Source organism: Bemisia tabaci, chromosome 3 (assembly GCF_918797505.1).
Source record: "Bemisia tabaci chromosome 3, PGI_BMITA_v3".
Classification (NCBI taxonomy): Eukaryota; Metazoa; Arthropoda; class Insecta; order Hemiptera; family Aleyrodidae; genus Bemisia; species Bemisia tabaci.
Window position 1 is genome coordinate 62,620,407 of NC_092795.1, and position 14,158 is coordinate 62,634,564.

Below are 14,158 nucleotides of genomic sequence, written 5' to 3' on the forward strand. Positions count from 1 at the left end.
TACTATTTACTAACCTCACTTTTTCTTATCACTCAAGTAGCTTATCTCGGGAATCTCGGGTGCTGTGCTCCGGATCCACCTTGGTTGATTGATCATGAATAAGTCTCAAAATCCTGTAACAATTATTTCTGTATTTTAAATTTGCATTTTAACAAAAATATAGAATTGTAAGGCTTTAACGTTTCCCAGGACATTCATTGTATAGTACTGCGACCACTGTATAATCACTCATTGATTGCTGGGTGGCGGAAAAAATGCTTCATAATGTGTGGTAAGTTCTAAATAATTTTATTACATTAAGTCGTATTAACTACGTTTTTTATGAGCACTTTCCAAGTGCATCTCTCAATCAAAATTACGGATTATGGATCCACCATACATTGTAAACAGCATGCGTACAAACTCCTCATTCGTATCAATACTTTTTCAATTTTGAATGAATTCAGGTCTGAAAAGTGCATATTCACGTGGACTTCGATGTATTGCTCTGTGGTGCCAACGAAGATCGCCGTTTGAGCCATCAGGCGTCACTGAATTTCCTTCGACAAATCACTAATTTTCCTGAAAATTTGTGAATATTTCTCCTACGATTTTTTAGATGATTTTGTTCCTAATTTAACTTAATTAAGTAACTATCTGAAAACTTTGAGGAAAAGTATGCATAACTTTCCTCAGAAACACCTGTTTCATCTGGGAAAATTTGGCAACTCTCAAATGTTCATATGGCGTTTTTACGTGGCACGGCAGAGCAGACCTCATCGTCTAAGTCTGTAGAAAAGCGTCGTTAGAAAGAGGCAAATTCACTTGAAAGAACAATTGATTTTATTTATGACTGTAACCAAATTAGATTTAAACTAGTTTTTGGCATTCATGTGTCATTTTTGGTAAATAACTTAAGACACGATATGCCTCTCTAATTATTATGAGTTAGTTTTCCATGAGATACTTTTTGCCTCATTTACAATAGTTATTATCAAGTACGCAAATTAGTAGAGCACTAATTCTTCTTGATGAGTAGAAGAAAAAACAAATCTCAGTTAAGGAAGCAAAAGTCAAAAGCAACTGTATTGCGACAATATTAAGTTATTATTCACAAAGCCGGTGGTGTGAACCAAACATTCCTGGAATTTGAGCTGCATTTTTCCTTAGTACTGTGATTTTCACTGTTTTAATTTTTTAAATAATCCAATACTTCCTAATTCCTTCTTGACTTGTGTCTTCTTTACTTTTGTTCACAGCATGGTGTCCGATTTTTTCTATCCAAACATGGGAGGGGTTGAGGAGCATATTTTTAATTTATCTCAGTGTTTGTTGTTACAAGGACATAAAGTTGTTGTTTTCACTCATTCCTACGGTGACAGAGTAGGAGTGCGTTACATGACAAATGGTCTGAAGGTAAGTAGATGAGTTTTTCCTGGAATATGATGTAAATCTTGGGCAGAATCTATCTTTCTACAAAAAATGAGCACCTCCCCTACACTTCCAAAAAAAAAAAAAAAAAAAGTTATCGTCACAAAAAAATTTGAAGTTGTTTGGGGGCCATTTGTTCTACTTTTCAGGAAATACAGTGTCTGAAACTTGTCAAATTTAATTTATGAAAGCGTTCGCTTGAAGAATCTGAAGATGAAGCACAATTGTTGCATCAGACAACATTGTAAGATCCATGCAAAAAGAGTAATCGAACCTCTTCTGATCAGTCCTTCAAGTCACCCCCTTTACTGTCAATAAGTACCTAGCTTCCATAAAGCAGATAACAAATGGCTGAAGTCGAACAATGGGTACATACATTGCAACATTTCAAAATCCCCAATGCTGTTTCATTTTGTCGAAAGCCAATAAAAATATCCTCTTGAATGTTTTATGAATATTTTTGGATGAGTGAAGAAATTTCACAGAAAATTTAAAGTATCACTTATGGCAGATCTTTTTGTGAAAAACTAAAACATAAGTGGAGACTAGCAACATTGCGATGGGAAGCGCACATTTTTCTAATTTAGCTATTTAGCTATTTTTCTAATTTCTAATTTAGGTGTATCAGTATCTGACGTACGCTTTACCCATGAAAACTTCAATATTAGAATTGTTTTGTTTCACCCTGTAGAGGTGGTTCTGTGAGGCTCCCAATTCATCACTTCCTGGATGAAGGAATGTATCTTGATTGTGCTGTTTTAGTATTTCTTACTTACATTTTATTGGTTTTCAGGAGAACAATCCCCTGAATTTTCCCCAAATTTCTGGTGACTTTTCTCTACTTTGTGAGAAAAGACTCTGAAATTTTCAGAATAATTCGTGCAATAGTTCTTCCTAGAAAAATAAAAGTTTTGTAGAAATACTGAAACAGGGCAGACAAGATACGTTCCTTCATGCGGCAGATGATGAATCATATGTACCTATTTACCAAAATATTTTTATTTTTTCGTAGGTTTACTATCTTCCAATTAAGACTTTTTACAACCAATGCATTTTACCTACAATGGTTTCATCCTTGCCTCTAATTCGGTATATCTTATTACGAGAGCAAATCCACATTGTTCATGGACACTCAGCCTTTTCTGCACTGGCCCACGAAACTATGATGATCGGTCGTCTGATTGGACTGAAGGTAAAGTCTTCCAAATTTATAATTTTTTTGGTACAGCTCTTTATACTTGGTGGGGAATATTATAGGGTCTGGAACTGAATTTTTTCAGTTTTGAAAACAGAATCTGAAATTGATGGATAAGTGTCTCCTAATAAAGGTATCTGATGTGTTGAAACCCTTTACAAACTCAATATCTCAATTTAAATGAAAGTAAGCTTTTCCCCTATTCAAGCACCCAAAACCTACAAATGTTCAATCACATTGTTTTTGTTTTAGTCTTGCCGGGAAGTTTGGTCCAGGTGGAGGAGCAGACAAATGAGAATTGAGTACTTATTGGAGAATTGGAGCCCTGTTTCAAACTTCCTGCCAAGAATGAAAAGAAAAACCAACGTGACTGAGTGTTTTGTCGATTTTGGGTGGTCTGCATCGGAAGAGCATACCTTCATTTCACTGACCTGGCTTCTCAAATATCCTCACTTCTTCATTCTCGTCTCGCTTAAGTGGAGCAAAGTCATAGGCTCTTATTTGGTTTGTCAAATCTTGCTGATGAAACGATATTAGTGGACGCGTGGAAAATGATAGTCTCAGTTTTTAAAAATAGCACTATTTTTATCTTGTTAATATATGTAAAAATATTAGGAAAATTCGGATGGTGATGCTTTTTGAAATACTCTTGAAATATTATTTGTGAACGATACTTATGAATTAAAAAAAAAAATTATTTATATAATTATTTTACTAGGCAGACAATGTGAACTATTCCATTTCAATTGAGAGATTGAGACTGATACTAGCCCCTGTATTAATTTTCATAGCTTCTGGTGGATTTTTCTCGAATTTTTGATAGCCAGTATTATAGGCTAATTTTTTACTCTTAGTTCCACTTTTAAATAAATGTCTATTGGTCTTTAAAATGGTACCATTTCAGGTTTGTTTTCTCTGCATCCTTGTTTAATATTTATTTTTATTCTGAATTTGGTGTTTTTTGAATTTAGACTGTTTTTACTGATCACTCTTTGTTCGGTTTCGCGGATGTCTCTGCCATCATAACGAATAAATTTCTAGAAATATCTCTCGCTGATTGTAATCACTGCATTTGTGTGTCTCACATTGGGAAAGAAAACACAGTACTACGCGCTTGTGTCCCTCATGACAGAGTTTCAGTCATTCCCAACGCAGTCGATACCACTGTTTTTACTCCAGATCCAACTCAACGTTCTAAAAATAAAAGTGAGTCTGAAGATTTTTTTCCCATTCTCTCTACCTTCCATGTTTTTCAAACCTCCCCAAAGTCTTTGATAATTAGATGACATTATATTACTAAGCTGTCTCTATCCACGATCCTATGGAACACATACCGCGGTGTCAATACTCATATTCTTTATGCTAGTAGTAATGATTGCCAAGTCTTCTATGAAAAAATAATGAACTTAAATAGCTTAGGAGTTACCTACTCTTAAAAAATTTTTAAAGTATGTGTGATTGCCTAACAGAAAAATTCACCTCAGTATTTTTCCAAATATTCTATAAATTGAGTTTATTTCAGTCCATTTTTGTTTTTACAGTCATATCTCGTCTGTTCAGTTGTGAGTCCAATTGGCTGAGGATTTTCGATGTTTAGGAAGGATTTTTTATATCTTTTTAGAGCCAATTGTATAATGAAAATAATGATGGAAGAGTAAGTAAAATTTTTTTGGATGATTAATGACTTTCTTTCTCTATTCCACAGTTACAATTGTTGTTGTCAGTAGACTCGTCTACAGAAAAGGTATCGATCTCTTGGCTCAAATAATTGCAGATATGTGTGCAAGGTATTCAGAGGCAAGTATTAACTGTGGCTTTCTTGATAGAGTTTTGTAAGAAGTATGCTGCATTTAGATTCTGAAACATAGAGTAGTTTAAGGTTGGATTATTTTTAGTCAGAGAAAATCTTGTGTAAAATCGAGTAAAAGTGTAGAAAGTTTCAAAACGCTGACCAGAATTTGCTATTCAACATTTCAGTATTATGGCAAAAAATTCAATTTGCCTCTTCTAACACTGGAGTACTCCTTAATTTGCAGGACTTCTTTTTACATTTCATAATTTTGCCTCACATCTCAGGATTTACTTTATGTTTGTTGCGATCTGTTGATGGCTAGATCGGAAATTTCTTGCACCGTTGGTATTTTTTGAATTTTTTTAACTGAGATTAATTTCTAAAATGTCGGGAAAAATTAGTTTACTAGAAGTATCTTGAGGGTCTTTTTACCAGCAGTGGAGAGGTAGTGGCTGCCAGTAGTTGACTGCATTTCATTTCGCTCACATGCCCTTTATATTTACGTACGTTTAATTATCTCAGGTGGAATTCTTAATCGGTGGAGATGGTGTGAAAAGATGGTTGTTGGAAGAAGTCATCCAGACTTTCAAATTAGAGAATAGAGTTAGATTACTAGGAAGCTTGGAGCATTCGCAGGTTAGGGATGTCTTGGTCCAAGGCCATATTTTTCTCAACACGTCTTTAACAGAAGCGTATTGTATGGCTATTGTCGAGGCTGCCTCCTGTGGGTAAGAAAGTCCTCTCTTATTATACTTAGTTTACTCATTGTTTCCTGTGGAAAGAGAAAAAAGGGAAATATTCATTGCCATTTCAGAATTGTTGAGCAACTTGGCACTTTTCTTTCTCAGATTTTAAAGTTCTTACTCATATGTTTGATGTTTTTCTTTCTATGGAGCATATGCAAGATCCTAGAATTTGTAGTTCAACTAACTAATCTTGTACTAAATTTTGCAAGAAAACATTAATATAATGATCCGACAATTTTACTTGAGATTTGTAAATAGTTAAAAAAATACAAAAATATGAAGTGAAAGCCACCAAAACGGATGTTTCTTATTAGCTGGGCTAACGTCATTTAATTTAAATTTTTGAAGAAAAATAAATATTTGCATTATTTTCAATGTAAACTGCGTAGCTGAAGCTATCATCTCATATAAACTTATTTCATTTCTGTCACTATGCTGTTTTATTGTCATTTATTCTATTTTTTTGGTGTTTTTACAAAAAACTCTATTACATAATAACTGTATTCATTTAAATTTTTTTATACAAATTATGAAGAAAGGAAATTTTCAGTTTGCAGGTTGTTAGCACAAAAGTAGGCGGAATACCGGAAGTTCTGCCTCCTGAGTTAATATATCTGGCTGAACCAAATGTCCCAGGTAAGCACTACAAAATCAGAAATTGGATATCCTATTATAAAATTATTAATTAAGTATGAACACACTTTTAGTATGAAATAGATTACTGATAAAGAAATGAATGATCAAATGGGATCACGGTTCATCATCATTGCTGCCTTGATAAGGAAAGAAGGCATATGAGCCTTCAGACGTTGCCAAATTCCCTTCAATAAAATACAAATTTCAAGGAAACTTGTGGATATTTTTCTCCCAATTCATGAGAGAATTTCATTTGCAATATAATCCCCAGTATCTGGAAGTTTCAAAGAAAAGTATTCATTACTTTCCTCATATATGAATGTTTCAGAGGAGAAATTCTGGCAACATCTGGATGTTCATACAGCATTTTTACTCAGCAGGACAGTCAAATAAATAATGCAAGTGGAAACAATTATATTACCCGTTCCTTGTAATATATATCATAGTATTTATTTCTGTGCTATTATTTTAGTTTTCACTTGTAAGCTTTTGAATTTTATATCTTTCATTTTCTTTTTTGGTTAAACAGCGCTTCTCAACAGTTTGGAAGAGGCCATTTCAGATTTAAGGGCAAACAGCGTGTTATCTCCAGACGAATGTCACAAGGTAGTCAAAACTCTGTACAATTGGATGGATATAACTGAAAGGACAGAGATTGTGTATGGAAGGATAATAAATGAACCAAAGAAAAAACTTGGAAAACAGTTGCAGAGGTGATTGAAGTCTTATCTTTGCATGTATTTGACATGTATATAGGACTGGTAAAGTGGGAAATAGGGGAATGGCTGAAAATTTCATTAATTTACTCGGCCGGAAACGTTGAAGTTTGTTTGAATTTTAAGTAATTTTTATGTTAAATGAAAGTTTTGGGTAATATTAGCCTTGACAAGGGAAAATGAGATCATAAAGATACATCCGACCAAGTCTAACAGACCAGGATTAAAGTACCTGGACACAGTAATAAATGAAAGCATCCATTTAAAAGGAATTTCAGTGGCTGACATCATTTTCAAAATAGGTTACAAAAGTTTGTTCTCCTCAACTGGACCTTGTTAAGCAAAAAGGAACCAAGACATATCAGCTATTGCCAAATTCAGTCGGGTGATTTAGTTTTTTACATGAAAACGGTTGTGCGGATTTTTGTGCAAATCTCAGTAAATTTTCTGCATAGTACGAAGCAAATTCTTTTAAATTTTCAAAGTAATCCGCACAAACATTCTCTTGCACAAAATTAAATCACCCTGTTAAATTCCACAATAGCTGATGTGGCTTGGTTCCTTTCCGCTAAACCAACTGGACTTGTTGTAATTTTAAATTCAGCAGTGAAGATTGTTCATTTTCATCTTGTATATTTTAATACAGTGTTACAGCCTGTGAATGCTCTGGCTCTGATTTTAATATTTTTACAAAGATATTATGTTTAATGTCATGATTTTATAATTTTGACCTTTATTTACATGATTAGCTGTGCAGTGGTTTTAAAATTACAGTCGAAAAACTTTACAACACGACTCAGCCAGCTTTTTCAGAGCCAAAGATCTCTTACGAATAAATTATCTTTCCTGTTGTTACAGCTATGTACAAAGTGGGGCTTTACCTTTTCTGCTCGTTGTAACTCTCATGTACTTGATACTCAGAAGTCTCGAGTGGCTTGTTCCGCGAGAGGTGAGTTAACATCTCTTGCTCTCCCTATTAAATATTTAAGTATACTTGACAAAGGGGTAATGATTTTTTGTATCTAAGAATTATCGTCTCTTTTGCCTCATTCTCAGGAAATTTATACCTTAGTTCAGCCATCATACGAAAGTTAGAAGAAAAAATTAAATGAAAGCATGTTTCATGCTGGAGGTCGTGCATGTGGATCTTCTGAGCACCTTCCAAAAATTTCATTTTGATTCATGGTCTGGTACTATCTTTTTTTGTGTGGGTAAGTGGGTGTGTGCAAGTGTTGGGGGGGGGGGGGGGGTTTAAGGCCGAAAATTTAAAAAATTACAAAATCAAGATTTTTGAAGTATTGATATCATCTGAATTTTGGAACTTGTAGTCTTTCGCGCTAAACGCAATTTAGTCAGAAACTGGCAGTTTGTGTTGTGCAGCAATGCTATAAGGTCAAGCATGTTGTGGTGTGTTATGTGCCCGGCGTTTGCGTCATAGTTCCTATGTTGTGGAAGACAAATTGGCAATTTCTGACTACATTTTAGATCCGATTTAAGATATGATAGAGTGGACCAAATTTTTCTCTCCAAGGGCTGCAACTCAAACGTTCTCAAGGTATAATAGGTCGCATGGTGTAACTTTTCAATATGTTTAATTTTGGGTCTTGAAGTCCTTCATAAAGGAGGGTTCTGGGTCATTTATCGATGAGAACTTCTTGAAAAATACCCAAGAGAACCACATGAGCTACTTCCAGCTTATAACCTGCTGTTTTTGTTCTTCTATTCGTCAGTCCTCAACTTATAGTGAATGAATTACTTTTACAGATAGTCATTGAAGGTCTGTCTGCAAACACCCAACTTTTTCACTTTTAGAATAACAGATGTGCGCAATTATAAATCTCCATAATAAAAATTTCACATCATCAATGTCAATGAATTGAAATCCTTACAAATCTCTCTAACTCCTCTAGGGGCCATTTATAAAATAAATAATGCTATAGAGAGTCAAAGAGAGTGTTAGTCCTTTTTATTTTTACAATGTGAAGAATAGGGATCTACATCTCAAAAGCGTTACAAGGGGGGAAGGGGGTCGAAGTATAAGATATTTAGTGTTATGTTTTTTATGAACAGCCGCTGATTTTTCTTTTTCCTTCAATCATTGATTGAGGTGTCTCATCTTTGTTTTATTTGCAGGATATAGACATTGCCCCAACGTATTTTGGAGTTCCTGAAAAGCAATCCAAACTAAGTAGGAGATCATCTCATTTGAAAGCATCCTAGCAGGATCACAAAATGTTGTTTATTTCTAGTTTAATACATGAGAACTGTGATATTTTACTGTTTAATTGAATAATGGTAAGTAACACTCATTTACTACCATTATCTCTTGTATTTTAATGCTTTGAAATTACATAGAATGATGATTTTTAAGTAATTTTCTCTCTCTAATCTAATCCTTTTAAACCATTGTTTGGTTCAATATTTAAAAAATGATTTTTATGAACATTCATAAAAGTACTTTTCTATAGAAACTGAGACTAATTAAATTGTGGCTCACAAAACTGGCTTCAATTCATGCTTGGTGATTTAGAGACTTTATCGCATTGCTCGTCTCACAGAGCCATCTTAAATTAGTGTGAAAAAATATCAAGTTGATATTTGAATTACATTTTAGTGAGGAATAATTTCCATGTAAGTATCAATTTAACCAGTTAAAATTTGTTATTCTTAAACAACTAAAGTTTTAGGATCACTTATTTCAACAGAAGGCAATTCAAGCAGAAATCATGCATGTGTTGCTGTTGAACAAAATTGCAATGTATATGTATGCATATGAATTCGCGTTTTCTTAGATTTTTTTAAAAGAATGATCCAGATTGAATCTTTGATTTAAATAAAATCAAAGATAATTTTATTTCAAAGTGGGTCTCGATTTCTTTAAAAAAAAAAAAAAAAAACTACAAGTAAAGGTAATAATTAAGAGGTTTCGTCTGTATTGTCATGAATTTAAAGACTTGTAAATTTAATATGATGTCTTTACACTACCTGAAAATTACATTCATCTGCGTTTTTACTGTCTCTCCATGTCTCACTAATTTCTGCAAGAACATTAACGAGATTTCCATAAATTATGTCATACTTTATGAGGGAGGAAGTGTCCAAGTTTGCATGACAGGTCTGAGTCAAAGAGGGGTCTGACACTGTATGATATCAGGCAAAAATCTGTTCAAAGTGCGACTTTTGTGACAGGTATATAACAGAGGAAGGGGTTTAAAATTAGTCAGGGTGTTAAGTTTTTCTGTACCTATTCCAAGCCAAATTCATTTGTGACTACAAGGTGCCCAGGCTCTATGTTGATTCGTGAAGTTAAAACTGTCAGTTTTTTCTCTTTTTTTTTTATCTATTCGGTGCGGAAATAATTTTCTTTTTATCAAATTAAGACCATGAGTATCAACTTTTTAGAGTAGGAGATTAATCTTTAAGTCAGCAGAGTTAAATATTTATTACTTATGCGTAAGTAATACTTAATGTTGTTTCGATCGCATCGCCGCAATCGTGTACCAATTTTGAAAATGCGCGCTAAAAAGATTACTTAGTTTACGTCATGCATCTTGCTTACGTCATCACAATGGCAATGTTTACTTTATGCGGGCATGTGCTTCTACCTGTGCCTCTTCGCATTTCTTATCGCTCATGAAGTCGTGAAGTGACGCGTGGTCTTCAAAATTTTCTGGTTCAGCGCTGGCCAAATTCGTTTGAGTTAACTCGACCAGAAAGCAAAAATGGTACGTTTTTTATAGCTCTTCACATATCATCTCCCGAAATTCTGCCTTTAAACCTACTTTTCTTTAAGCTTGAACAACCGGGAACTAGCGCGGTCATGGCCATACCACGGCAATTCATTTGCTCTTGTTGATTGCCAATCTCTCATTTATCCCTATACTTTCGTCCCTCACATCTAGATTTCTCACTATTCCATCTCCTCGCCTCTTATCACCGTCTAGTCAATAATTTTCAAGAGTTTCTGATCCCACATGTGGCCTGTGCCATTTCTAACCTCACTTTCCCTCCTCCTGTGTAACATTAGCGCAACAGAGGTTTGTCTGTTTGGAAAGCTTGTCAAATCAAGCAAGCACATCTAGCTCGTATTCCGCAAATATTTCACGGTTCTAGTACTCATTTCCTCATGACTTCATCCTACGCTCTTCTTAGCATTGTTGCTTCCCCTGTCGTAACTTCAACAGCATCTTCCCTCCACAGCAAAAGCCTAAATCTAACGAGCATCTCAAGATATGTGATATGAGGATTTATATGTAACAATGGCGGTCGCTGACATCCGCCAGTTTTAGGGAAAACGCTTTTTTGGAATTCTGGAGCCCTCAAGTATGCCTGTGCAAAGTTTCAGACTTCCAGCGCAATTTTTCGGCTAGATATGAATTGAAAATAATGTGATTTGTAGAAACAGTGGAGGTGAGAATCCACTGTTCTCCCCGGCCGGCGCGGCAGGACACTATGAAGATTCGAACCCACTTGCGATAACTGCCTCCGACTGGCCATGGGCTGTAGCTGACACTCAAAGTATACATATCGGGACTGTCTTGCCAGAATTGTTGAATTTTTAAATGATTTTATAATGTGTTCCTTGTTTTTGTTGTAGAAGTTACAAACGGTTTAGTTTTTTGTTCAGTTTCATTAAATGATTCAGCATTGACATACTTTTGGACCATTTGAATCGTTTCACCAGCCGTACCCTTCCTGAAGACTTTGTTTCATGCCTACAAAAGTGTTTTCAGTAAAAATGGCGGCTGTCTCATTTTTTTAAATCGCTGTTACTCCTTCAATTTTTCACTTACATAGATCGCGAAACGTTTGTTTTTTACAGGAATAGTTACTCTTTTTATAAATCTTTTTAAGAACCCTCTCAGTTCTACGGGCGGAAAAGCGCAAAGCTTCAAAGACTTCCAACGCGATTTTCTCACAATGTGAAAACTCGACATCCGCTATTGTTACATATAAATCCTCATATGCTAGTGAGCCCTTAAGTCTTGTGTTGCTCAGGCCTGCCATGTCTTACCATTCGCCACGATACGTACTACGATAGCATCCATTAAACTAGTACTGATATTGAATATCACTCTTGTCTACTAATCCAGAAAAGGCCGGAAGATTCCAAACTCATTTTCACAGGCATTGAAACTTGTACTATCTTGTTAGCGCCGAATTGTAGCCTAATATTGATGAATGCCATCAGCACCTGAATGGAATGACTAGCCTTGGATTTGATACAGAGGTTAATAACCATCTTTAATGTTGTATTTTTTCCTAGGCAAGTCCTGCTTTTAATCCTGTGGGTTTTTGAAGTTTTTTGGCCAAGACTGATTTTTTAAACTCGGATGCAGGGGATTTTTTTTCTGTCCGGCTCTGAAGTTGAAGCCTACCAAGATTTCTGGCCTGATTAATGCACTATACTGCTCACTAGTTTGACTTGAGTCAAGAACCCAGGACAAATCTTCCTCATCACTATTCAATGCATAGCAAGCTAATGTGTAGCTTACAATGCAGAATGTTTACACTATTGAACTCATCACATTCCATTTTTCCTAATTTTCCAGGCTCAAGCAAACTTTTAAAGAGAGCTCCTCCTCTTTTGCAACTTGTGCCTTTTAACTTTTATGATTCTAATACTCGCTTTTTGTTCATTGTCACAGGCATCAAAAGATATTGACTATCACGGCACTGGTGGAATCGAATCTAACCCTGCTGATTTCAGGATCACCCTCTCTTCCAAGTCTGTGAAAAGCTTAGAGAAAGGTAAGGTTACTTACGTTTTTCATTTGACATGTTGACCGCTAAGTAGGTACTGAACTTGGAAACTTTGAAGCTGTAGTTTCTAAGTGTTTTCCAAGCGATGTCTCAGAATCTCCTCAACCTTTCACTCATTGTGATCAAAGTGAATGTATTTAATTCTTTGAAACTTTTACTGAATATTTTTATGATTTTCAAATGGTCTATGTAACATGCCTACGGAGAACATTAATGCTCTTGCGAAGTTTAAACAAAATCATTTCATCCTTTTCTTCCATGTCTCATTTTTCAACACCAAAGTAACCATCCTGACTCGAAATCTTGTGAGTATATTCTTCATGAGTTTGGGGAAATGTTGAGAAAGTTTCTTGGCATCATATTATTTGGTTCCCTGTTTAAAAAATAAAAGTTGGAAGGAAATTGGGAATGTAAAATGCAGTTAGGCTGATTAGGGCTAGATTCGTGAAATTTACAAGTAGACCGGTACACAGGTTCATTTTAACGTTATAAATATCTTTATGTTTCAGTGAGCCATGATTTGATCGAAGAAATCAAGAAACTCAATTTGCGGTACAAGGGCCCCATCCGCGTTCCAACCAAGACCCTGCGTATCACAACACGTAAAACACCTTGTGGTGAGGGGTCAAAGACTTGGGACAGGTTCCAGATGAGAATCCACAAAAGGTTCATTGACACCAAGTGTGTTGCTGATCAAATTAAATTGATCACCTCTATCTACATTGAACCTGATGTAGATGTCCTCGTTACTATGTAATGACTTTTATACTGACCGTTGTTTATTTTTTATTTCATAAGAACAATACATTTTTAATGAAATAGTCCTCGGTCTTATCTTATTCAACCTATTTTGAAATCATACTTTTATAGCATTCCTCTTTTTATTAACTTGACATTATCTGCTGTACACCTGAACTTAAAAAACCTGCAAATCATTAGCATTAAACTGACAATTGCACATATCTCTGTCAAATGGAACTGAGCGCCACAAAGTGAGAAAGGGAGAGGAGGGCTTAGATTGGCGGGTGTTGCGGAACGCGATGCTTGTTCCGTCCTATACTAACAATGCTTTTCCATGGTGCTTAGTTCTGTTCGACAGAACATGCCATTCGAGATTCTAAAATCCTCAGAAGGAATTCAAATTGGCACTCAGTTCTGTTTAAAAGAAATATGCCAATTAATTGAAGTTCAACTTTAAAAATTGGCTTCTACTGTGAGTATATCGTCATAAACAGCCAACAAATTTTATCAATTAGTTTTCGTAACACAAGAAATCAATTTGTGGCTTTAAATTAGCATTCAATAGGAGACTTTTCGCCATTGTTTTCTTCCTTTCTATTGAACACCAATGTATCACAGATCTTAGTAACTCCATTTGTCAATCAGTTGCAAAGTCTCAAGCAATTGTAAGCAGTGTTTTTTGACCTGTCGCGTGTGGCCCAATGTAGAAAATTTTTAAAAATCCCAAGTTGAAGAACCCAGAGATTTTGTGTTTCAATGGCTTTTGATGTGGTGTTTTTCATGACCTTCAATGCACAGAAAGTTACAAGAAACGAAGTTCTTATGTGCTGATTATGAGGAGAGCACAGGGTTTAACTTTTCTTTTTTAACACACATTATTTAAAAGAAATGTTGTAACCCTAGATCAGCCGTTCAGGAGAGCTTTCTTTCTGTCTGGGATGACGAGATAGATGAAAAGAACCCAATTCCTCCAGATGATGACTTCGCATAGCATCTGTTGCATTAACTTTTTCCGCACAAGCTGTGCAGATTTGGCACAGTGCTAGTTTCACATCTGAAGAAAATGCTGAAAGATTCACGTTTTCTCAAAATATGCCAGCAGATAGTCCGAATTGTAAAGCTTTACATGCGCAGGAGGTAGCGATGCATAGCATACATT

The 14,158-nt window shown here is 35.3% G+C and overlaps 2 protein-coding genes across 2 annotated transcripts; both read left to right on the plus strand.

The window, feature by feature from the left end:
* Positions 1-53: 53 nt before the first annotated feature.
* On the plus strand, positions 54-12,870 carry PIG-A (phosphatidylinositol glycan anchor biosynthesis class A). The gene is made up of 12 exons (XM_019055073.2): positions 54-271; positions 1,239-1,395; positions 2,423-2,602; positions 3,577-3,811; positions 4,311-4,402; positions 4,920-5,125; positions 5,694-5,779; positions 6,309-6,492; positions 7,354-7,444; positions 8,629-8,790; positions 12,144-12,246; positions 12,768-12,870. Exons 1-10 carry the CDS (start codon positions 255-257, stop codon positions 8,713-8,715), a joined length of 1,335 nt encoding a protein of 444 aa, XP_018910618.2. The 5' UTR covers positions 54-254; the 3' UTR covers positions 8,716-8,790; positions 12,144-12,246; positions 12,768-12,870.
* On the plus strand, positions 10,470-13,015 carry RpS20 (ribosomal protein S20). Its single transcript, XM_072297615.1, has 3 exons — positions 10,470-10,532; positions 12,144-12,246; positions 12,768-13,015. The coding sequence occupies exons 1-3, from the start codon at positions 10,470-10,472 to the stop codon at positions 13,013-13,015; spliced, it is 414 nt and encodes a 137-aa protein (XP_072153716.1).
* Positions 13,016-14,158: the final 1,143 nt, after the last annotated feature.